At 38.7% G+C, this 25390-nt stretch overlaps 1 protein-coding gene across 2 annotated transcripts in view; it reads left to right on the plus strand.

The window, feature by feature from the left end:
* The window catches only part of nol11 (nucleolar protein 11), an 81822-nt gene that overhangs the window by 38794 nt on the left and 17638 nt on the right, over positions 1-25390 (plus strand). The window contains exons 4-15 of one of the 2 annotated variants that reach the window (XM_073870907.1): positions 5586-5734; positions 5808-5865; positions 6005-6146; positions 6226-6429; positions 6523-6596; positions 6685-6811; positions 6893-6981; positions 10559-10624; positions 10712-10893; positions 10991-11116; positions 11248-11475; positions 11575-11653. In XM_073870907.1, coding sequence (XP_073727008.1) covers positions 5586-5734; positions 5808-5865; positions 6005-6146; positions 6226-6429; positions 6523-6596; positions 6685-6811; positions 6893-6981; positions 10559-10624; positions 10712-10893; positions 10991-11116; positions 11248-11475; positions 11575-11653 — 1524 coding nt within the window. Of the gene's footprint in view, positions 1-5585; positions 5735-5807; positions 5866-6004; positions 6147-6225; positions 6430-6522; positions 6597-6684; positions 6812-6892; positions 6982-10558; positions 10625-10708; positions 10894-10990; positions 11117-11247; positions 11476-11574; positions 11654-25390 lie in introns of both variants that reach the window. The other variant, XM_073870906.1, reaches the window with a different exon arrangement.

The raw sequence follows: 25390 nt of genomic DNA on the forward strand, positions 1-25390 counted from the left end.
ACTCGCATTACTGCTTTCATGATCAACACGTGAGGGAGTAATAGCGGCTGTAAACAAACAAGTTTGTCACGCTTGTCCCTTGTTGTGTTTCTACTATAATGATTACTAAAACACAAATAAGAGTCCAGACAACGATAGGCAGTTCTTCTTAAGAGTTGTTTACTGCACAACAGTAAACCTCTCGCTGGCCAACCAAATACTAACCCTGTGTTAATTTTTACGATGGCATATATATATATAAAATAATTTTTTGTTATAAATTCCCAAGTAAACCTTATCATGGTTTTACTACAGAGAAAGTTACATTCCTGTTTAACATTTCTACAAGGCTCATTATGTGGCTTATTATGCGACTGTTTTGTTCCTCAGTGTTATGAGACTTTTGCCATTTTTATGTTTTTAAGCAACTGAAAAAAGCACAAATGTCAGTGCATGTCAAAACTTCCCCAGGGCCTTAAAAACCCCTTAGACCCCAGAGGTAGGGCTGTGCTGGTTTCAGAATTGGTGATGACGGTTATGACGTGAGTCAAATGTGAGGGTTCGTCACATAACCGTCTGGGGGGGGGGTGATTGTTTAAATGCTTGTGGATTGACGCGAAAGTGTCATTTTACCATAAAATCATGAATGTGATGCCAAGTGTGTTTTAAACAGTAATGACTTTGAGAAATTTAACAGAAAGCAATTAAATATTTAAAAAACACACTGTTGCCAGAAGACTGCGCTGTCACTCTCTGCCCAGCATAAATGAATCCTCTATCTATCATTATCTTAATAATCGTCAGAGAAACAGATTTGTGCCATGGGCTTTTAATGTCTATAATTGTGTCTATATCTGTCATTACACGGACCAGAACAGCACGAAAACAATGTGGATTAAAAAGCGTCTTGAAGAGGTTTTGCTCATAAATGCATGTAAAATAATGTGAACTTGAGATTGTTATACTGTTATTAAACTGGGCCATATGCGCTGCAAACGCAGCTGGTGTAAAAGCACAATGGCCACGCGCGGCAAACGCTCTCCGCAAACGCGCTGCTCAGTGCTCATGCTTGCGATGTGAAACCAGCATTTGAATAAACTAAACACTGATTAGCTACTTGCTGTTAATTGTAAATAGACGTAGAGCAAGACTAGCAGTGAATGTGCTTTCAGGAGAATTAGTAGATTAACATGGGAGGATTTGAACTTGAAAAGCAGGGCGGAGCCTTTCCGCGGTTAAAACATCTTATGGTCGTTCATGTTTATTTGATTCTATAAATTAAATATAAGGCAGAGATGATTTGAAAGGGGAGACTTTGTTTAATATGTTTAATCTTAAAAGTAACCAAAAAGTGCCCTGGTCTCTCCTGTATGTCAGCGCGTTGTCAGTGTCTGCTCCGCTCTGTATTTTTCATTGCGTGACGTGATAACATGGTGGGGTGTGTAACACACTGTTGACAATTGTTTTAATTAGTATTTAAACATTCGTTCTAATGACGGTGTTCAACTATAACCGTCGGTCTCACGGTTATATAATAACCGTCACACCCCTACCCAGAGGGTTAAATTTGGTGTTTTTTACACATAAATGCTTATAACTCTGCAACAAAATGAGACTTTTACACCAGATTGATATGCTGATGTATGAGCACATGCTGAGGCCACACAAAAAAATTGTATGCTTGCACCACTAGATGGCCTTATAATTGAACAAAACCTTTGATATCAAGCCAGCCCTATGGTCATACAACTGTTTCTTCACTAAATTAAAGTGTATAGTCATAAAACTAGCTAGATGTAACACAATCATGACCTAATGTTACATGCACAGTTTTGTCATTGCGCCATATACTGGTTTTGGCTTGACCCCGGTATTGCTGCTTGCAGCTATATTTTCTTGCTCTTTTTGTTCAGTTTTTACCATGGCTTTTATTGCTTTGTATCTGAGTTCAGTGTGCGGATTCCTTTTTTGTCTTATTTAGTTGTATTTTTGGATTCCGGCACCTGCTAGTGTTTGGATGTGCGCATCTCCCTCTTTAGTGTAATTTATGTAACTGTGATTTATTTAACCCACATTGTTTTCGTGCTGTTCTGGTTTGTGTAATGACATATATAGACACAATACACAATTATAGACACAAAAAGCCCCTGGCACATCACCAAATCTGTTTCTCTTAAGTTCCAGACAAAACAAAAAAATCACTCAGTGATTGACAGCACGAAGCAGTCGATCGTGTTTCACTTCAACAGTTTAAGCATAAGATTTATATTTATAGATGTACGTTATCTGTTTCTCTGGAGATTATATGCGGACTCATTTGCTGGGCAGAGAGTGAATGACAGCGCAGTCTTCTGGTGTTTTTAAATATTTAATTGCTTTCTTTTAAATTGCTCAAAGTCATGACTGTTTGAAACACACTTGGCGTCACATTTATGACCGCACGCTTGCGGTGTACGTGCTTTAACTTAACATGGGCGCCGAAAAAAAACTTGCGTTGCTCACGCTTTTCGGCAATATTGCTCCACTTCTTTTCTTTTTCCACTCTGTCGTGGTATGAATGCCAGTTTACATCAAAAAGACACGGCTGCTCTGCCCACCGCTCGACAAGGCGCTCCTCTTTAACCACGGTCCTTTTTCGCCTACTTGGCGCTCGTTGTGTTTCCACGTCCGTCAACATGTTTCTTTGTTGTGACTGATGGCTTCCTTTTTCCGGTTTTCGGAGAACAAATTTATTGGTTGTTGCTTGTTTTACGTCACTAGACTACGCTGGGACTTGCGATAATATCAAAAATGTTTGATATGAAAGACTGGCATAAATCGGGTCGCCAACTGCAGATTATCACCTCACAGTTAACGATCGAGACAACGGGAGCGCGCCGAGACTCCAGTTAGATTCCTAAAGACTGCCGGTCTTTAGTCTGGGACTGTGAAAATCCTTTGGTGTACAGTAACATGTAAACGTGTGTGTGTGTGTGTCGGCGTGCCGCGCTCTGTTCAATATTCCGCTCGGTGTTTACGCTGCGCGTTCTGCTTTGTCGTTAACGGCACATAAAGTGAAGTAACATTGTTTGAAATTTAACTTGTCCAGTCGGACAACTAATTTTCTCTTACACTTGTCCTGCAAAAAATACACTTGTCCCGGACAAGCGGACAAGCCTTATTGTCGAGCCCTGTAATATTATTGCTGCAATATTGTGTATGTTGCGTTTAGCTTTTGTATATTTTTAAGGTTGGTGAATTGTACATACTGTTGGATAGTTTAATCTACATCAATGTGTTATATTTTCTAAAAAAAAACAGAAAAATATCAGCCTACATATGTATATTTTAAAAGTCTGATAGGTCTCAGCTGTTGTGTCCCACTGTCAAACATAGTGGGAGAAGAACAGCAAGTGACGCAACTCCCCCCATAGGCTAGACCATCTCATTTAAGTTCGCTTCGTTGCCTTCTAATTCCGCGGCCTTAAAAGGATCCAGACCCTGAATTGGGATGCACCCGCTATGAGGGATGCATATATGGATCCTTGGTTTTAGGGGGAAAGGCCGTTTGGAGGCTTGTGTGTTAATTTGCCTTCAAATACGGCCTTTGAAGGCTGCAGTCCCTAAATTGGGCAGGATTTTCTTGAATCTCAGCCCAATTTGCATGTGCACTATAGCATAACTTAAACTCTTAAAAGATGAAATTATTTTGCGATTAGTGCCATCTATCTTACAGACGTGAATTAGTTGAAGGTGATCAAATGTGTTTCGTATTAAAGGACTATTTGTCAGCAATTCACTTTGCTTTATTGCGCTGGGTTTAGTGTGAAAAAACCTTAAAGGAATAGTCTACTCATTTTCAATATTAAAATGTTATTACCTTAACTAAGAAGAGTTGATACATCCCTCTATCATCTTAGTGCGTGTACGTAAGCGCTGCAGCGCGCTGCTAGACTTCGATAGCATTTAGCTTAGACCCATTCATTCAATGGTACCACTCAGAGATAAAGTTAGAAGTGACCAAACACATCAACGTTTTTCCTATTTAAGACGAGTAGTTATACGAAAAAGTTTGGTGGTACAAAATAAAACGTAGTGCTTTTCTAAGCGGATTTAAAAGAGGAACTATATTGTATGGCGGAACAGCACTTTTGGGAGTACTTCGACTCGGCACAGTAACACTCTCCCTCTCCCATTATGAGAGGGAGAAGGGGAGCGGATTTTTCAGGCGAGTTGAAGTACTCCCAAAAGTGCTATTTCGCCATACAATATAGTTCCTCTTTTAAATCCGCTTAGAAAAGCGCTACGTTTTATTTTGTACCACCAAACTTTTTTGTATAACTACTCGTCTTAAATAGGAAAAATGTTGATGTGTTTGGTCGCTTCTGGCTTTGTCTCTGTTTGGTACCATGGAATGAATGGGGCTGAGCTGGGTGCTGTCGAGGTGTTGCAAGCGCGCTCCAGCGCTTACGTGCACGCACTAAGATGATGGAGGGATGTATCGGCTCTTCTTAGTTAAGGTAATAACTAGCCTGACTATGTCAGACTTCGTACTTCCGCTAAATTTCATTACCCTTCTGTACTCAGTCTGAGATACCTCCCATTCAAACCGTTTTCCACCGGTCTCAAAACGACCGTCCAATCAACGAACAGAGGGCGGGCTGAGAGCCGTGACGTAGACGCTAAACGCCGAAATCACGGTTGTAGTCTGTTGTGGACATGGAGACAACAGAAAGCTCTGTTGTGGAGAACCGGCACTTGCCAACTTAAACCCGAACAAGAAAAGTGTTTGTTAAACATTTGAATGGAGATTATGTTGTTGCCCTGCTCCCGACAAGTTTTTTGAAAAGTTTAATTTATCAACTTTACCGATCGTCAGCGAGAAACTGTGTGCAGCACAGCTTGACGTGCACAACGATCGAGAAATCATGGAAGGGAATTATATTGTTCACAGTTAATGGTGGAGGACGCGTGGGCAAGCATTCTTTGGTGACATTCCTGATTAACCAGAAAATAAGGTAGGGAGATTTAATTTACATATGGTAATGGTTGTCTGGTGGAAGAGTTTGAGAGGAGAGAGGGGCTTTCCTCCCGTTAGACGTGAGTGGAAAGCCACCGTAAGGATAGTGTTCAACTAGCTCTGGCCCGATTTACTTTACATAATCTGCAAAAGTCGTTCATAGCCATGTTAACTCTGGTATTTCGCTCGATGGGTTTGTTTTCACATCATACGTGTATTTTAAAGCAGAGATTCGATGCGGCTGATCCGGCGCATAAAGCACATCATATCCAAATGTTATGTGTGATTGGCTTACGTTTAGACCAATGATTTTAAACTTCAGACAAGCCCCTCCCACGAGAAGGAAAACGATTGTCAATTATGCCCAGCCAGACTCTGTCTATGAAGCGAAGCAAAATAGCAGAGGATGGTATTACCAGGCTAGGTAATAACATATTTTGGTATTGAAAATGAGTAGACTATTCCTTTCAGTTCTGATCAAAATTAGCTGCTGATCCACTGACGTGTAGTATCAAACTTCATCCCAATTATAGGTCTGCAATTCTATAATCGGTGTTACTTGTCTTTGGTTTTCAAGATCTGAGAGCTCATATTTTTGACTTTGCAGGTTTCAGCTGATGTGTTCAGAGTGTTGTCAGCTCCTGATTGTGAACCTGTGGTGCTGTTTCGTAATGGGGCTACCAGGTTTATGAACTCACTGCTTGCTGCTCCACAGCAACACATAGAGGAAATTTTGTCAGAGGGGGAGGTCATCAGGTTAGATCACTGGCTTTTTGCAGTGGCTATTGTTTAGTAGTATTTTAAAGTTTAATATTTTTTATCTCCTCAGGTGGAGTACACTCATTAAAGCAGATCAACAGCTTGTTGTTTTGTTCGTCACAGAACAGGTTCTGTTTGAACTTTTTCATCTTTAAAAATCTTGTTATAAAAATATTGTATCAGTCCATTCTTTAGTAAATGTTTCCATTTTTATCACTGCATAGCGTGTAGAGCAGCTCTGATGGGACTGTATTTTTATTTTTTTAGAGAGGAGAGCACTGTCTGTGTTTTCAGAGATTTAACCCCAACACTTTGGTGAAACACAGATTTGTGACTGAGCCAGGTCTCTCTGCACCCCATAGCTTCTCTGCCATATGTAGGGGCAGCAACATACACTTGTTCTACTTGTGTAAGTTTATTTTTATTTATCCCACAATTCATGGCCAAATGTTTATTGAAAGTAATCCAATTTCTTTGCTCTCTTTCAGACTCTAATGGCAGTGTCTATGAGAGTGTACTGCCACTCAGAACTTCAGAGACAGGAATTCATGTTATTCAGGCTCTGCCTCGCTCCCTTCATCTTAGTCTACCTGTTAGGGAGGGGCAACTAACTTTGGGTGCTGCTGTGGTTCTTGATAAGGCTCATGTAGCTGTAGTTGGATTCCCCCACCCTTCTGCTGGTGCTAATAAAGGTTCCTACACATCACATTCCTTTGTCGTTGTGATGCTTTGAACTGCATTTAGTACTTCTTGTTCATTAGTCTCTGTTTAAACATTACTTTCAGATTACCTATGTATCTGGAATACTCACTTCCACATTCCTCAGGCTAGTAAGGAGATGCCAGGAATGATTTATACCCAGTTGTGATTAACCTCTTTTTAACCTGTGAAGATGATCATATTTCTCCTTTACCCATAAGTCAGAATAACAGTGTTTTACCCCTTCACAGTTGTGGCAATGTGGTGGAAGGCTATATGTCCCTCATGGGAAGACACTGTCAGTAATTCCTTTCGAGTGCCAAAAGTCATCTCTCGCAGCTGCCATGGGAAAACTAAAGCAGTCTGGTCAAAGTGGTAAATATTTACTATTCAGATATGAATGGATGCAGTTTATTTTATAGCATATGATCCAAATATATGCTTTTATGTTTTCAGAGTCCAATTCATGTCTTATGACCACCCAGCCACATAGTGATATCACAAGGGCACCAGGAAACAACAGAAGGCTGTCAGCTAGACAAACTGTAAGACACCGTCAACTGCATTAGAGAAATAAAAGGGTCCTAAAGCACAAACATTTTTAACTCTTTAGCCGCCAGCGTTTTTAAAAAAAGTTGCCAGCCAGCCCCAGCGTTTTTCATGATTTTCACAAAAGTTTAATGCCTAACAGAAAATGTTCTTCTTTAAATATATAAACATACAATATATCAAATGAAAGAACAGACCCTCTGTTTTCAAAAAATAAAGTTTCATCCTACCTTCAGTATTTCTTTTGTAATCAGCTTTTGAATATGGTAATTCCATTTTTGTGACGGAGTTCACATTCAGAGCGATCTTTAAAACAGACACGGACATGCAGCTGCTTGCCATAGGGCAATACTTCCGGGTTTAAAAAGTTGCGGAAGGGCAACTGGTGGATAATAGCGGTATTGCGGAAAGACGGAAATAGTCGTCATTGGCGGGGAAGTGTTTTCTCTTGATTGACGAGATCTCGTCAATGGCGGCAAAAGAGTTAAAGGTTATTAGTAGGCCTTTAAGTTTACAATTTACTATTTAAGTTTATTAGGGGTCAAGCCCCGAAGGGCAGCCCATAGAACCGTATGTAGGAAAGTTATGAAATTTGGCACACTGATCAAGGACAGTCCAATGTGTACCCACCGCAAATTGGGAGTCTCTATCTCCAACCCTCTAGCGCCACCAACAGTCCAAATTTGCACTTACGTTTTTGGTTATAACTTCTGATCCATAAGTCCTAAAAACAAAATTCTTGCTTCCTCTGATTCCTTGGCTCAAGACGATTTGATTGGACCCTATGACGTCATTTTCCGTCATAAAAAATTTTAATACAGCAATCCGTTGTCGTATACCACCTTAACGAATTTTACGTAGAGCGCAAAAAAACTGATTTTAGGTTGTATCTTCCTCAAACTTAGGCCTATTAACACGACACTTGGTACTTGTGATGTCAGTCAGGAACTGAGGGTGCATGCACAGTTTCGTCGCAGCGCCACCTAGTGGCCAGACAAATGATTTATACAGCTATAACTTTGGCTGCGATCAACGTATTTTGACGGGACTTGATTTTTAGGAGTCCTGAGTAGTTGCCGAGTCCAACGATACCAAACATGCCAGATTTCGCCTTACGGTTAGCCCTGCGTAGCAAAACAACACTTAAAAAACATGCGCGAATATCTCCGCGAGCGTTAGTCCGATCGACTCGAAAACACCATAGGAAGAACATTACTTTGCCTTCTGAACAAAAAGTTATATTGGCGTTATATTAAAATTTTCATCAGAAATGGCTGAAATTTGCAAAAAACGAAGAATTACCATCAAATTTTGTTTTTTTTACACATAAATGGTTATAACTTCGTAACGAAAAGAGATTTTTTTCACCAGATTTGATACGCTGATGTATGAGCACATTCTGAGGCCACACAAAAAAATTTTTATTCTTGCACCACTAAATGGCCTTATAATTGAACAAAACCTTTGATAACAAGCCAGCCCTATGGTCATACAACTGTTTCTTAACTAAACTAAAGTGTATAGTCATAAAACTAGCTAGATGTAACACAATCATGACCTGATGTTGCATGCACAATTTTGTCATTGCGCCACCTGGTTTTGAGAGAGAATATGGTATTTTTGCCTAAAACTACTACAACAACACATCTAAAACCATGAGTCATCATGGATTATTCCTTTCATGGCTTTGACTATAATCACTGGTGGTTACCAATTCACTCCCTAGCAACCATTGAAAATATCTTATCAACCTTTTTGTGCAAAAGCTATATCTCTGCATCAGAACATCGTGAAGACACGGGGATGGTCTCTTTTGACTAATTAAACTTGTTGTAACATGATGTGACCCATGTTTTGCCACTGCAAACACCACTCACATGTCCTTCAGTGCTCTAATGTTCCATGATTGTCAATAACAGAAGGACGATTGCAGTAGACAAGAACTTAGATTATTTTTGTTGATAACTTTTTTGTTTTTTCATCTAAAATTATTAGGTTTACCTAGGTTCTTCAATCTGCTTATCCAATCTCAATTTTACATCCTTTTGTGCCCTTTTCGGCTTGACCCCGGTATTGCTGCTTGCAGCTATATTTATTACTGTTGTTGTTGTTGTTGTTGTTGCCAAAGCCAACCTACTGTTTATTTAAACTTATGTTGGGTTGACGACATGGAGCTATCAAGCCATGCCCCTAACAACCAAAGAGAAGAGTACCCTAGCAACCTTTTAGGAAGCACTGTATTTCTGCATCGGAACATTGTAGAGCCATGGGGGTTGGTTTAACGCTTGTGCATTGTTCAAATTCACTACCCTTTTGTGTTGTTCGTGGATGAAAACATCCACTAAATTAAATGGCTTTAGAAATGTATCATTCAGTCTTTTTTGCATAAATCTGTTAATCAACCTCTGTACTGATTGAAACTACTAAATCTTTACAAAAATTCCATGATTTTAACTCTTTAATTTTCAAGTTCATAAGTGATGTCACTGATTGTGAAAAAAACACACACACAATGACTGATTTTCAATATAAAAGTGATTGTGGACTGAATTAAAAAAAACTTTTTTACAGTCTTGGGTATGTCAAAGATTAGTAAAAACATTGGCTTTGGGGGATTTTTTTGGGGCAAGTTTTTGTGCAGCATCAGATTTGATTTTTTTCTCCTTTGATCATATGATCATGCAATCTTGATTGTTGTTGTTTTATATTTTGCAAAGAGGTGAAATTTTTCATTTTTTCTATTGATTTAGTAGGCCTTTGCAAAAACTTTAAGGCATTAAACTTTTGTGAAAATCATGAAAAACGCTGGGGCTGGCAAATTTGTGTGTGTTTAGGGTTAAGGTTAGTACTGAGAAGAGAGCGCCTCCCTTGCGCACCAGTTGCTGCTGCACTGGTGAGAGAGATTCAGTCACCTGCAGCTGTCCCTCCATACACAAATCCACAGACACCAGCAGGCACAAACAGAGGGGAACATGCAACATGCAGTGGTGCACAGTAGGGTTGGGCGATGTCCCCTAAATTGGCAGTTGACGATGGTTACGTTAAACCATCGCAATGGACGATGATATCAGTACTTGCATCTGTTGTGGTGCACACACTTGCAGAGAGTGATATGCTGCAAGTCCTGCTTGAAGGACTGAACACCCATGCATGCATGCAAACATACACACTAAAAGTTAATTTAATTGTTTAGTTCTCCATCCATCCTCAACTCTTGCTTCATTGTTCAGTTTATTTGAAGTTGTTTTTGCATCTTGGTTCATAATAAATAATGTTCATAAATCTGATACACACATACTCTAATTTGCTGTCATATAACTCTGCGTACAAACCAGAAATTAAGCTTTGTTTTTGCACAGTCCTACTAAAGGATTAATGGTGCCACAACAGTAAAAAGACAAATTTTACCTTTTTTTGCAAAAGGAAAAACCACTAACAATCAAAAATGCATGATTATATAATGTCATGGCTTTGCAATCAAAAATTCTTAATATAACAGAAGTCAATGTGGAAAAAACAGCCACGAAAGAGTGTCTGTTATTGTCTTATGATGTGAATTATTTTATTTTTAAGAATGCTTCTAACGTAATGACCAACTCGTCTACACTGACAGTCAATCAGCTTACAGAACACATTGAGGTATTAGTCTGCTACTCTCAATAGTAATTTCTTATTCTGTGAATATTTTTTTCTAATCAGTTTTGTAATGTGTGCTTTTGCCAGAAGGGGATGGTAGAAGACATCCAGTTAGCAGTGGGTGAGTTTGTTTATCAAACTCCTCAGACTGAACTTCAGCTTGCAGCAGGAAGGATGGCATTAGATCTAGTGTCAAGATCTCAGACAGATAGCAACTTCTACCCTCACAGTGCATTTCTACAGCTGCTGAAAACTGAGTGTCTCTGCTACAGGTTTTTGCACAATACTGAACATCTGACAAAATCATCTAATCAATCTGCTAAGGTTTTTTGTGTATTTACTGTATGCTGATGGTGTGTTTTTGAGCAGTGTTTGTCCTGAACTGCTGCTTTTGGCTGTGGAGAAGAAGGACTTTAGTCTCTGTCAGATTGCTTTCCATCTTTTCCCTGACATTCCTGAAGCTATCACCTGTGCCTATCTCAAAGCTGTCCTCAGGTAAGTCCTGGCCAGTAGATAGTTAAACTGATATACACACTACATTTTCCTCACAATTCTAGTCCTTGATACTGGTGTGTAGAGTATATGCTTAGAGATATTTTGTTACTTATTTGTGTCTCTTTCTGTAGTACTCCTGACTCGGAGATGGACACTTTGAATCTTGACACAGACAGCATGATGTTTATGAAAGTTCTTACCCAGACTGGGTGCCCATCAGAGAACGGTAGCCAGCAGAATGGCGTCTGTCTGCCAGCACTATTAGACAGTGGTTTTGAGACACCCAGCAGCAGGCCACAAAGAGATCCCCTAGCCCTGGATATGAACTGCCCTGTGAGCTTACACAAAAGCGCCCTACTGTATCCTTTACTCATGTTGCTTTAGAACAAAAACAAATTTCTATGTATATAGTTGTTTCTGGGTCAGCATGGTTCTGTTTTCTTTAGCCTGCCTTTTAGAAACGAAGTTCTGCAGACATCTTACAGTGACAGACTCCTGCTGCCACATCTAAAAGATCTCACAGTTCCAGAAGTCACAGTGAGTATCAGTAATAAACACTTCTAAAATAAATAACTGAAGTGCTCAGCTAATTTTTTTACAGCCTCAGTTTTACAGTAACCTATCAGAATGCCTATTTCAGGTAACTATTTCAAAGTGACAGCATGTCATTTGAGTCCTTTAATGCAGTGTTTATCAACTGGTGGTTGGGTCGCAGGACCATTTTGAGTGGGTCGCAGAGAGTGCTGTCAAAGAAACAACAAAAACTTAATTTAACCGTTTTCTGATGTGGAACTACACTAGTCAACAATTGAAGTGGATCAAAAACTTTTCTAAAAGTTGTCTTAAAATCAATACCCAATACCTGTTCTTGTCTTAGGACAACTTTGATAAACGTTTTTGATCCACTTCAAATGTTGACTAGTATATTTTGAAAGGCGCGTGTGAAAGCCACTCCTGACTTATCGCCGCAAAACGATCTGAAAATGAGTCACTGTTTGTGCCACTCTTGTGATCAAAATCATTCTGCCATTCCGCACAACCTATCTATGTGGAAGTGGCTTTCTTCTTTAGTGCAGGACATTGAGCACGATCTTAGGGTAGCTCTGTCTGCTAACACCCTGACTTAGAATCTCTTTTCATGAGTAAAGCACATCCTCAGTTAACTAATTAGATTCCCAAATAACTGTTAAGTGAATGACAGGTAAGTCCAATCTAATGTGTTAAAACATCTTAAAGCTCACATAACACACACTGTTTCTGATTATCTCATGTCATCTTTAGTACCTATAGAGTAGTATTGTTTCCTTCATATCTCTTGAGTAGGGCTGTAACGATATATCGCATGTCCCATTAAAAAGACCTGTCTAAAATCGAAACGGCATCACTGCATCGCAATTCTGTGTTTCATGCGCAGCTTGTTGCTTGTACTATGCCGTTTTGGTCAGTAAGAAGTCTGTTATCAATCTAAAATCATTATGAGTCTGAGTCGTTTATAATGTGCATTTAAAAAAGCAACACTCGTTAAACAAAATCATTTAAAATATTCTCTATTATGAAAATACCTGAAACAATCTGAAGAACGGCGATATACATATTCCTGTAGACATTTCCTGAAATAGGGTTTGTAATACTACTACTTCTGTGGCACAAAGGGTGTTTCTGCACGAGAGCACCCCCTGGCTTTTGGATGTGGCGGCATTTCACCGTAAGTCATTCAGATTCATTAATTTAGAAAACTCACATTTGCACGATAAATCGTTACAGCCCTACTCTTGAGTCTTTAGTTTTATCAGATTCATAAAAGACGGATCAGCTCTACCGATAGTTTCCACCGATAGTTGTCCCACTATTTCTGGATAACTTATGATTCACTACATGTTCGATTGTGGTTACATTATATGCAATTTTACTTACAGCCCGCGACGAAATCCAGTGGTAAACAAACACATGCAAAACACTGCTGCTACCGCCCCGGTTAACAAACTATATCCATTGTTTCCATAATGCTGGCAACTTTGGGAAGCTGAACAAGCTTAAATTTCCCTCACAAACAACAACACACTTCTTTGGTAACGTTGATTTCATGTCAGTGCCTGATTGGTGTGCATGGCTATTCCGGGTAAAGTGCCCATGTAAGGACTCCCACTGTACACAGGCTTTGTTTCGCTACAGATTCTTAAGTAAAATCACACATCCAACTACCTTTTTGAACCATTGTCAATGTTTAGCATTAGGAGTTGAACTCTTTAACTGTGTTAAGTCAGAATACATTAAATATCGTTAAGTAGGGATGGGCATTTTTTAGTAATGTTCGAATATTTAAGTTAATAAAAAACAAATATATTTGAATATTCGTTTTTCAATTTCACAGAAGGCTTATAATTCTATCCACAACCAGGGCCGGAGTGGGACTCATTTTCAGCCCTGGAGTTTCATGCCTTACACCGGCCCACTTTAGTTCACGACTGACTATTAAAATAATATCTTTAAACCCTCAGTAGTATAAGTCTGCAGTAGTGCACTGTTCTCTGCAGCCTTGCAATTCACTGTATTTTTCAAATATATAATTTCATATTCCGTGCAAATGCAGTAAACAATTATAATTTTTGCCATAATTATGCAGCCCTACCATAAGACCATAATATTACTAAAGTAAACTTATTCAAAAACTAAAGGAAACAAATGTGTTTGTATTTTCCTCTATATTTCTATTTCTAAAAAATGGTGAGTCTTGAGATTAACTGTTGGGTTGATAACGTTTGGAAACCCCTGATATACAATACACAAGCAAGATTTATCAAGTAGGCCTATGCATTGGAAACAAATGGAAATAATCTGTATCTTTTTTTTTAGTACTTAGATCATGTCTATTGCTAAATAACGTAGGCCTACATTGTGTTAAAAAAAAGAAAACATCATGGATATACTTTTGAAACTAATGAGTTTTGCATCAAATAGATTTTTGTTCCTCTTGCAATAAACGATGAATAATGACTATTCATAGAGAATTCATCTATGACTTGGATAAAAAAAATACGTTTAGAGGCCAGCCCGTTTGTATTAAGACGCGCTCAAGTTTATTTAAAATATAATAGACGCGCGGCCGGCAAGCGCACTCAAAAGACGCGCTCAAGTTTATTTAAAATATAGACGCGCGGCCGGCAAGCGCACTCAAAAGACGCGCTCAAGTTTATTTAAAATATAATAGACGCGCGGCCGGCAAGCGCATTCAAAAGACGCGCTCAAGTTTATTTTAAATATAGACGCGCGGCCGGCAAGCGCAATCAATATAGACTCGTCTGAAACAAAACTCGTGTTCAAGTAAGCGCTTTGAAAACCAGAAGACAGCGGCACGTCCTGCGTTTCCCATGCGTTTTAGATGTCAATGAACCATAATGCAAGAATTCTTCCAATAAGTGGTCGGGACTCGGGACACAATCAACTTGTGCATAAAGCGGCGGGGACATCTCTCACCCGCAAATACGCGTCATCCCGGTGGCATGACAACACCGGCCCTCGTGGCCAAAAAAAAACAGACCGGCCCACCGGGAATCCTCCCGGTTCTCCCTATGGCCAATCCGGGCCTGTCCACAACAAGCTAAGCTTGCTACAGTTAAGTCTAGAGCCCGACCGATTTATCGTTTTGCCGATTTTATCGGCCGATATGAGCATGTCGCAGATATATCTGTATCGGCGTATAAGCCGCAGATATGTGCCGATATGAACGTTTGTTACAGAACACATTAAATGCATTTGAAAGATGTAAGTACTTGTTTGTCCAGCAGAGTGCGCCATACTGGTTGCTAATGGTGACTCAGATCACTCACTGTAGTGACACCAGCCAATCCCCCACCCCCTTCACCTCAGTCAGTCTCTCAGTTCAGGTGGCATGGGAGCAGTCACGCAGTGTCTTCTTCACAACATTTTTACACCTGGTATTAAGACGCGCTTTGGTCGATTGGATTATAAATGGACAAGAGAGACGCATTCCCGCTTACATTTGGTGTTTTTAATCCGTCTCTTTGTCGACTTGCGAGTTTAAACGCAAGCGGGAGAAATGACGCGAGACGGAGAAATGACACGTTTAAACTACGCGCAGCCGTGCACTTATATATCACTATATGGGATTACTGCTGCTTGTGTTGTTAGTTAACATGCTAATTTCAGAGCAATTGATTTAATAAGCTCGCGCAACTTTACACCCTTGCTAAATAAAAGAGGCGGAGCGAAGACGCTTTAGTTTTATAAAAGTTTAAAGTTTGCACGGAACCCTGGGTTTGTGTTATAAAAACGTTGTGCACAACATTAAACATAGCGTACATTAGTATGTGCTCCGTCAAGCATTGTCTTCGTAACTGTGAGTGGCTTACTAATTTGTAAAGTACACAACTTACTGTAAAGCCAAAATTAATCAATGACTTCATAAGTTTCTCTTTATAACGTTATTCTCGTCAAAACTGCAAATGATGCAAGTTTTATGTCTTTTGTTCTCTTTGTGTTTTAAAGTTATTTATAATAAGTCAAGTTTACTGTTTAGTGCACTGATATCCAACTAATTTTGGATAATAAAGTTAATTGTTAACTTCTTGCCTATAGTACATATCTTTGTCACATCAATATAAGTGTTGGATCACCACATTTGTGAGTGATCACCACATTTGTGAGTGATCATTGCATTGCATTGTATTTATTCATATACAGTATATTATGTTAAAGTATATAGTGTATTCTAGGGGTGGAACAATACATGTATTCGTTTCGAACCGAATCGGTACGGGGGTCACGGTTCGGTGCATGAATTTAAACGGAGAATACACGGTATGAAAACAAAAAAACTTGCGTGCAAAATAATTAGTGTAATGCGGAACTACTGTTAGATCCGCGGGTTCTTTATGGTCAGCTAATCTGTTGCCCCGCTTTAGCTCTGAAGCTCTGATTGGCGCCAATGCAGCCGAGCTCCGCCTATGTATGCGCTCTATCAGAGCCCGTCTACATTCTCTGGCACTCTGCATTTTTTTGTCACGTTGACGCCGGTCCAGTCAGTGAATGAGCAGCCGACAGCGAGTATGGCAAGTGGTGGTCCACAAGAGTTAGACGTTCCGCCAGCCTCTTTAAGATCGCAAGTTTGCCAAAACTTCAGTTTTCCAGTCAGTTACAATAGTACAGACGAGAGATTGGTGGAAAAGACGAGGACCTTGCATCGGCGTTGTTCAGCAGTTGTTAGGTATGTGAGTGGAAATACATCTAATCAGGGCTCTCAAGTCTCACGCATTCACCTTGACAAACACGCATTTCAGTCAGTTCAAACGCCACACTTTGTGTTTCTCACGCTGAGAAGTAGGAGAGAAATTGTCCTGCTATATACAACAGGCATACGCAGGGCAGTTCTGTCGAGTTCAGCTGCTTTCAGTTTTTTAAGCGTGCTCAACTTTACGCAGCGCCATCAGCGTCAGAGTACCACGAGAAATCTTGCGGAGGAGGCTGATTTCAAATCGCTTTCGCGTTACTCTGACGTCATCCACTTGTCGTTTCTTGCAGCCCCTCGTGAAGTCGTACACACCTATTAATTCATCCTACAAGCCTATTTTTTGGTTCTTTAGTACATTAATATAAAAAAAGGCCAAAATGTAATTTTAAAATGTATTTAGGTAACACTTGTAATACATTTGAACCTATATTTGTATGAAAGATGAGTACAAGATTACTTAAAGAGGTATACATTTTTTAAATACGAGATAGTATGTTAAATGCATTTCAGTTCATATTCATGACATCTGAAAATAACACTGATAAGGACACCTATGTTTTTAAAATTAGCTTAAGTACTAAAAAAAATGCCTTCTTCATTTTTGTTTTGCTTTTCCCTCCATTGTACCGAAAGTGAATCGAACCGTGGCGCCTGAACCGAGGTACGAACCGAACCGGGACTTCTGTGTACCGTTCCACCCCTAGTGTATTCTATGTACAGTACTGTAGTATAATATACTGTAGTACATACTGAACTATAATATACACATAAAGAATATCGGGCGATATATCGTTCTCGGTCTTTTTTTACTCCCTAATATCTGTATCGGCATCGGGCCCGAGAAAACGCATATCGGTCGGGCTCTAGTTAAGTCCATAAATATTGGAACAGAGGTACATTTTGTGTTATTTTAATTGTTTACCAAACTGTATTCCAGTTACAGTCACATTATGAATATTGACTTAGTGCACACTCACAGCTTTGTTTTAAGAGTATTCATATCCAAATTGGCTGAAGGATTTAGGAATTACTGCCGTTTAGTATGTAAAGGGGTTAAAAGTAATGGAACAGTTGACTTAAAAGCTGTTTTATGGATGGGTATTGTCTATTTGTTAAAATAATCTCCTCATGAATGACAGATGTTAAAGGTCTAGAGTTAATTTTAAGTGATATTTGCATTTGGAAGCTGTGGCTGTGAACCCAAAACATGTTGTTCAGGGAGATAACCATGCAAGTGATACAGACCATATTTAAGTTTCAATAACACAACAAATCCATCAGAGAGATAGCAGGAACATTAAGAGTGGCCAGATCAACAATTTGGTACATCCTGACTAAAAAAAAAACACACTGGTGAGCTCAGCAACATAAAAATCTTGTACATCTATATAGGATAACAGTGGTGGATGATCGCATTATCCTGTCCATGATAAAAAAAAAACCTTCACAACGTCCAGAGAAGTGAAAAATGAATCTGAATGCTTCTGTATTCTGTTACATCGCCAAAAAACACCAGCGATCCAGTGCCTTAGGAAACCATGCATGGAAATGCAATCACACTGCCTGAACACTATTTTACTGAAGATGTTGTCTGCTGATATCATAAGATGTTCTTGGCCTTCTCCATCACTTTTATTCGCATTAGTCTTATACATGTTGATATTAGTTTAATCTCTCCAAATAAAGCTTTTTGAGAGCTTGTCTGACTTTGAAAATAAAGCTGAGTGTGTGCACTGTAAGCCAATATTCATAATATGACTGTAACTGGAATACATTTTGGTAAACAGCTAAAATAACAAAAAAATGTGCCTCTGTCCCAATATTTATAGATCTAACTGTGTGTGTGTGTTTCAGTTGAAAACATTGTAAAAAAAAATTTTTTTAATTCTTTTTTTGTAAATAGCCTACAGAAAAATGGTGTTAAAACCCCCCGTTTCTATTGTTAGTATGAGTAATGTTTGATCTTACAGAAATGATGTTATACCCTAACCCCAAAGTTTAAAGTTTGAGGACTTGACAAAGTACGCTATCATCATGTAAACTAGAGATCGACCGATACTCATTTTTTTTAAACCGATACCGATAACAAATATTTGGCCGCTTATGTGCCCGATAACCGATATGCTGAACCGATTTTTATTTACTGTTATACTTCTGTTTTTGCATAATTACTACAACACGACTGAACTGAACAAACCCTTATAATAATAATAATAATAATAATAATAATAATAATCATCGTAATCACTCCCTCTTTGCAAACAAAGTCATAAATAGAGGGGTCTGAAAGAGTGAAGAATATCATGAATTTCATGAATAATGTAGAAACTATATTCCCAATACATGGACTATTCCAAACACCCCTATCATTTCGTCAGAAATGGACTGATCCAAAGTTCACGCTGCGGTTTCCAGTAACGGAGCGGGAGAGAGAGAAAAGTATAGCGGAGTTGGCTGCTTGTTGTACATAGTTTATAGAGTAAAACAGGTGGATTAAGTGCCTTTTTGAGATCTTTGTCTTGACCAGCAACATGTAGCCTTCAGCAATCCAACCAGTAGCAAAGAGATTTTACAAATAATATCACTGACTGGAATAATACATTCAGGAAAGTAACAAACAAAACGGCTTATATATCATTGCATTTCTTAACTGGTAATGTTATTTGATGTCAGAATAATTAATATTTTGTTGTTATAGCTTATGAAATGGCTGTTGACAGCGCTGTTTATCTATGCATTTACTGTATCACGCATTAACTGTATCAAAAGGTGACCGCTTGCGGAGGTAATAAACAGTGTTGGGGAAAGTTACCTTTAAAAGTAATGCATTACAATATTAAGTTACTCCCAAAAAAAGTAACTAATTGCATTACTTAGTTACTTTTCATGGAAAGTAATGCTTACGTTACTTTTAGTTACTTTTGCGTTACTTTTTCTTGGCTAAAGCTTGATCTCTTTCAGGCCTTGCAGGTGTTTTTATGACTGAAAAGATATTTTAGCAAAATAATGTTTATCTGGTAAATGTTAATATAACTAAGGGTAAATCTTGTTAAAAGCTAGCTACATGTGGTGGCTGTGCTCCCCGGTAATGTTAAGTGAACAGCATATGAACGTGATTTTACGATGTTAATGATAAGCATAAATAACAGAAAAACTAATTTAATTTAGCGTTTTTAATTCAACCAAGCATTAATTCATATTCATGCAAAGCTACGTTGTTATTGGGACCGGATTTTATGGGTCAGCGTGACTCTGAGAGTTCGTCTCTTTTCTTGGACAAGCAGCATACATTGCTTTTAATAAATTAACTTATTTAACATAACATACATTAATGCACATATAAGATGTGTTATAAATGCCTCATATGCAAAGTAAGTATACTCAAAGACCTTTTAATGAAGTCACGTCACTCCGCCTTCATATCTGCTGTGCACGCTGCTGCTGTGAGCTCCTCCTCAGATGCGTCCAGCGCGCAATTCTCTAGTTTATCGGTCAATCCGATATTACAAAACCGATATCCGATCATCGGAAAATGCACAAATATCGGGGAAAATATCGGAAAACAGATATATCGGTCGATCTCTAATGTAAACACACTCCAAACACCAATGGCGCTTTTCCATTGCATAGTACCCCACGGTTTAATTTAGTTTAGTTTGGGTCGGGTCAGCTCACCTCACTTTGGCGTGGTTAGCTTTTCCATTGAGTTTAGTGTCACTTCGCAGTATGAGGGATTATAGGCATGTCGTTATTTTTGTGCTGCCTACTGCTGTGACATCATACAAGTGAGAGCGTCGTACATTCTAATACATTTATTTATTTTTCAGTCCGCCACAAAATTAAAATTGGCCACCACAAATAGATGTTTGCACATTGCGTTTATTACTACCTCTATCTCACACAACAGTTTCTGTTCAAACACCCTTGGGGTCAGTCGACGGCGCTCCGCTGAGCCTCATTGATGTTGCATTTAAGCATATAATTAGTGGTGTTACGGTTATAGTTGAAAACCGTCATTAGAACTCTATAACCGCCCAAACAGTCTGTGACTGTGTTACACGTCCCACATGTTCTCACGCAGTGAAAAATACAATGAAAATAGAGCGGAGCAGACACTGACAAGACAACGCGCTGACATACAGGACAGACCAGGTTTTCGGTTACTTTTGAGATTAAACATATTAAACAGTCTCACCTTTCATGTCATCTCTTCCTTATAGTTAATTTATAGCATCAAATAAACATGAATTAAGAAATAATGTTTTAATCGCGGAAGGCGTCAGTACACTCCGCTTTTCAAGTTCAAATCCTCCCATGCTAAAATACTAACTCTCCTGAAAGCACATTCACTGCTAGTTGTCTTGCTGTTTATTTTAAATAAACGTAGAGCAAGTAGCTTATTACTGTCCAGTTTATTTAAACGCCGGTTTCACATCGCAAGCCTGCGCACTGAGCCGCGCGTATGTGGAGAGCGTTTGCTGCGCGTGGCCATTGTGCTTTTACACCGGCTGGGTTTGCAGCGCATACTGTGTAGTTTAATAACAGTATAAAAATCTCAAGTTCACATTAATTTATTTTACATGCATTCATGAGCAAGATGCTTTTTAATCCACATGTTTTCGTGCTGTTCTGGTCCGTGTAATGACAGATAGACACAATTATAGACATAAAAATCCCAATGCCCAAATTCTTCATTTTTGTTTTGCTTTTCCCTCCATTGTACCGAAAGTGAATCGAACCGTGGCGCCTGAACCGAGGTACGAACCGAACCGGGACTTCTGTGTACCGTTCCACCCCTAGTGTATTCTATGTACAGTACTGTAGTATAATATACTGTAGTACATACTGAACTATAATATACACATAAAGAATATCGGGCGATATATCGTTCTCGGTCTTTTTTTACTCCCTAATATCTGTATCGGCATCGGGCCCGAGAAAACGCATATCGGTCGGGCTCTAGTTAAGTCCATAAATATTGGAACAGAGGTACATTTTGTGTTATTTTAATTGTTTACCAAACTGTATTCCAGTTACAGTCACATTATGAATATTGACTTAGTGCACACTCACAGCTTTGTTTTAAGAGTATTCATATCCAAATTGGCTGAAGGATTTAGGAATTACTGCCGTTTAGTATGTAAAGGGGTTAAAAGTAATGGAACAGTTGACTTAAAAGCTGTTTTATGGATGGGTATTGTCTATTTGTTAAAATAATCTCCTCATGAATGACAGATGTTAAAGGTCTAGAGTTAATTTTAAGTGATATTTGCATTTGGAAGCTGTGGCTGTGAACCCAAAACATGTTGTTCAGGGAGATAACCATGCAAGTGATACAGACCATATTTAAGTTTCAATAACACAACAAATCCATCAGAGAGATAGCAGGAACATTAAGAGTGGCCAGATCAACAATTTGGTACATCCTGACTAAAAAAAAAACACACTGGTGAGCTCAGCAACATAAAAATCTTGTACATCTATATAGGATAACAGTGGTGGATGATCGCATTATCCTGTCCATGATAAAAAAAAAACCTTCACAACGTCCAGAGAAGTGAAAAATGAATCTGAATGCTTCTGTATTCTGTTACATCGCCAAAAAACACCAGCGATCCAGTGCCTTAGGAAACCATGCATGGAAATGCAATCACACTGCCTGAACACTATTTTACTGAAGATGTTGTCTGCTGATATCATAAGATGTTCTTGGCCTTCTCCATCACTTTTATTCGCATTAGTCTTATACATGTTGATATTAGTTTAATCTCTCCAAATAAAGCTTTTTGAGAGCTTGTCTGACTTTGAAAATAAAGCTGAGTGTGTGCACTGTAAGCCAATATTCATAATATGACTGTAACTGGAATACATTTTGGTAAACAGCTAAAATAACAAAAAAATGTGCCTCTGTCCCAATATTTATAGATCTAACTGTGTGTGTGTGTTTCAGTTGAAAACATTGTAAAAAAAAATTTTTTTAATTCTTTTTTTGTAAATAGCCTACAGAAAAATGGTGTTAAAACCCCCCGTTTCTATTGTTAGTATGAGTAATGTTTGATCTTACAGAAATGATGTTATACCCTAACCCCAAAGTTTAAAGTTTGAGGACTTGACAAAGTACGCTATCATCATGTAAGCTGGAGATCGACCGATACTCGTTTTTTTTGAACCGATACCGATAACAAATATTTGGCCGCTTATGTGCCCGATAACCGATATGCTGAACCGATTTTTATTTACTGTTATACTTCTGTTTTTGCATAATTACTACAACACGACTGAACTGAACAAACCCTTATAATAATAATAATAATAATAATAATAATAATAATCATCGTAATCACTCCCTCTTTGCAAACAAAGTCATAAATAGAGGGGTCTGAAAGAGTGAAGAATATCATGAATTTCATGAATAATGTAGAAACTATATTCCCAATACATGGACTATTCCAAACACCCCTATCATTTCGTCAGAAATGGACTGATCCAAAGTTCACGCTGCGGTTTCCAGTAACGGAGCGGGAGAGAGAGAAAAGTATAGCGGAGTTGGCTGCTTGTTGTACATAGTTTATAGAGTAAAACAGGTGGATTAAGTGCCTTTTTGAGATCTTTGTCTTGACCAGCAACATGTAGCCTTCAGCAATCCAACCAGTAGCAAAGAGATTTTACAAATAATATCACTGACTGGAATAATACATTCAGGAAAGTAACAAACAAAACGGCTTATATATCATTGCATTTCTTAACTGGTAATGTTATTTGATGTCAGAATAATTAATATTTTGTTGTTATAGCTTATGAAATGGCTGTTGACAGCGCTGTTTATCTATGCATTTACTGTATCACGCATTAACTGTATCAAAAGGTGACCGCTTGCGGAGGTAATAAACAGTGTTGGGGAAAGTTACCTTTAAAAGTAATGCATTACAATATTAAGTTACTCCCAAAAAAAGTAACTAATTGCATTACTTAGTTACTTTTCATGGAAAGTAATGCTTACGTTACTTTTAGTTACTTTTGCGTTACTTTTTCTTGGCTAAAGCTTGATCTCTTTCAGGCCTTGCAGGTGTTTTTATGACTGAAAAGATATTTTAGCAAAATAATGTTTATCTGGTAAATGTTAATATAACTAAGGGTAAATCTTGTTAAAAGCTAGCTACATGTGGTGGCTGTGCTCCCCGGTAATGTTAAGTGAACAGCATATGAACGTGATTTTACGATGTTAATGATAAGCATAAATAACAGAAAAACTAATTTAATTTAGCGTTTTTAATTCAACCAAGCATTAATTCATATTCATGCAAAGCTACGTTGTTATTGGGACCGGATTTTATGGGTCAGCGTGACTCTGAGAGTTCGTCTCTTTTCTTGGACAAGCAGCATACATTGCTTTTAATAAATTAACTTATTTAACATAACATACATTAATGCACATATAAGATGTGTTATAAATGCCTCATATGCAAAGTAAGTATACTCAAAGACCTTTTAATGAAGTCACGTCACTCCGCCTTCATATCTGCTGTGCACGCTGCTGCTGTGAGCTCCTCCTCAGATGCGTCCAGCGCGCAATTCTCTAGTTTATCGGTCAATCCGATATTACAAAACCGATATCCGATCATCGGAAAATGCACAAATATCGGGGAAAATATCGGAAAACAGATATATCGGTCGATCTCTAATGTAAACACACTCCAAACACCAATGGCGCTTTTCCATTGCATAGTACCCCACGGTTTAATTTAGTTTAGTTTGGGTCGGGTCAGCTCACCTCACTTTGGCGTGGTTAGCTTTTCCATTGAGTTTAGTGTCACTTCGCAGTATGAGGGATTATAGGCATGTCGTTATTTTTGTGCTGCCTACTGCTGTGACATCATACAAGTGAGAGCGTCGTACATTCTAATACATTTATTTATTTCTCAGTCCGCCACAAAATTAAAATTGGCCACCACAAATAGATGTTTGCACATCGCGTTTATTACTACCTCTGTCTCACACAACAGTTTCTGTTCAAACACCCTTGGGGTCAGTCGACGGCGCTCCGCTGAGCCTCATTGATGTTGCATTTAAGCATATAATTAGTGGTGTTACGGTTATAGTTGAAAACCGTCATTAGAACTCTATAACCGCCCAAACAGTCTGTGACTGTGTTACACGTCCCACATGTTCTCACGCAGTGAAAAATACAATGAAAATAGAGCGGAGCAGACACTGACAAGACAACGCGCTGACATACAGGACAGACCAGGTTTTCGGTTACTTTTGAGATTAAACATATTAAACAGTCTCACCTTTCATGTCATCTCTTCCTTATAGTTAATTTATAGCATCAAATAAACATGAATTAAGAAATAATGTTTTAATCGCGGAAGGCGTCAGTACACTCCGCTTTTCAAGTTCAAATCCTCCCATGCTAAAATACTAACTCTCCTGAAAGCACATTCACTGCTAGTTGTCTTGCTGTTTATTTTAAATAAACGTAGAGCAAGTAGCTTATTACTGTCCAGTTTATTTAAACGCCGGTTTCACATCGCAAGCCTGCGCACTGAGCCGCGCGTATGTGGAGAGCGTTTGCTGCGCGTGGCCATTGTGCTTTTACACCGGCTGGGTTTGCAGCGCATACTGTGTAGTTTAATAACAGTATAAAAATCTCAAGTTCACATTAATTTATTTTACATGCATTCATGAGCAAGATGCTTTTTAATCCACATGTTTTCGTGCTGTTCTGGTCCGTGTAATGACAGATAGACACAATTATAGACATAAAAATCCCAATGCCCAAATCTGTTTCTTTGAAGATTATTAAGATAATGATAGATAGAGGATTCATTTATGCTGGGCAGAGAGTGACAGCGCTGTCTTTTGGCAACAGTGTGTTTTTTAAATTTTTTATTGCTTTCTGTTAAATTGCTCAAAGTCATTACTGTTTAAAACACACTTGGCATCACATTCATGATTCTATGTAAAATGACACTTTCGCGTCAATCCACGAGCATTTAAACGAGCAACCCCCCCCACAGACGGCT

The sequence above is a fragment of the Misgurnus anguillicaudatus genome, chromosome 8 (assembly GCF_027580225.2).
Source record: "Misgurnus anguillicaudatus chromosome 8, ASM2758022v2, whole genome shotgun sequence".
Taxonomy (NCBI): Eukaryota; Metazoa; Chordata; class Actinopteri; order Cypriniformes; family Cobitidae; genus Misgurnus; species Misgurnus anguillicaudatus.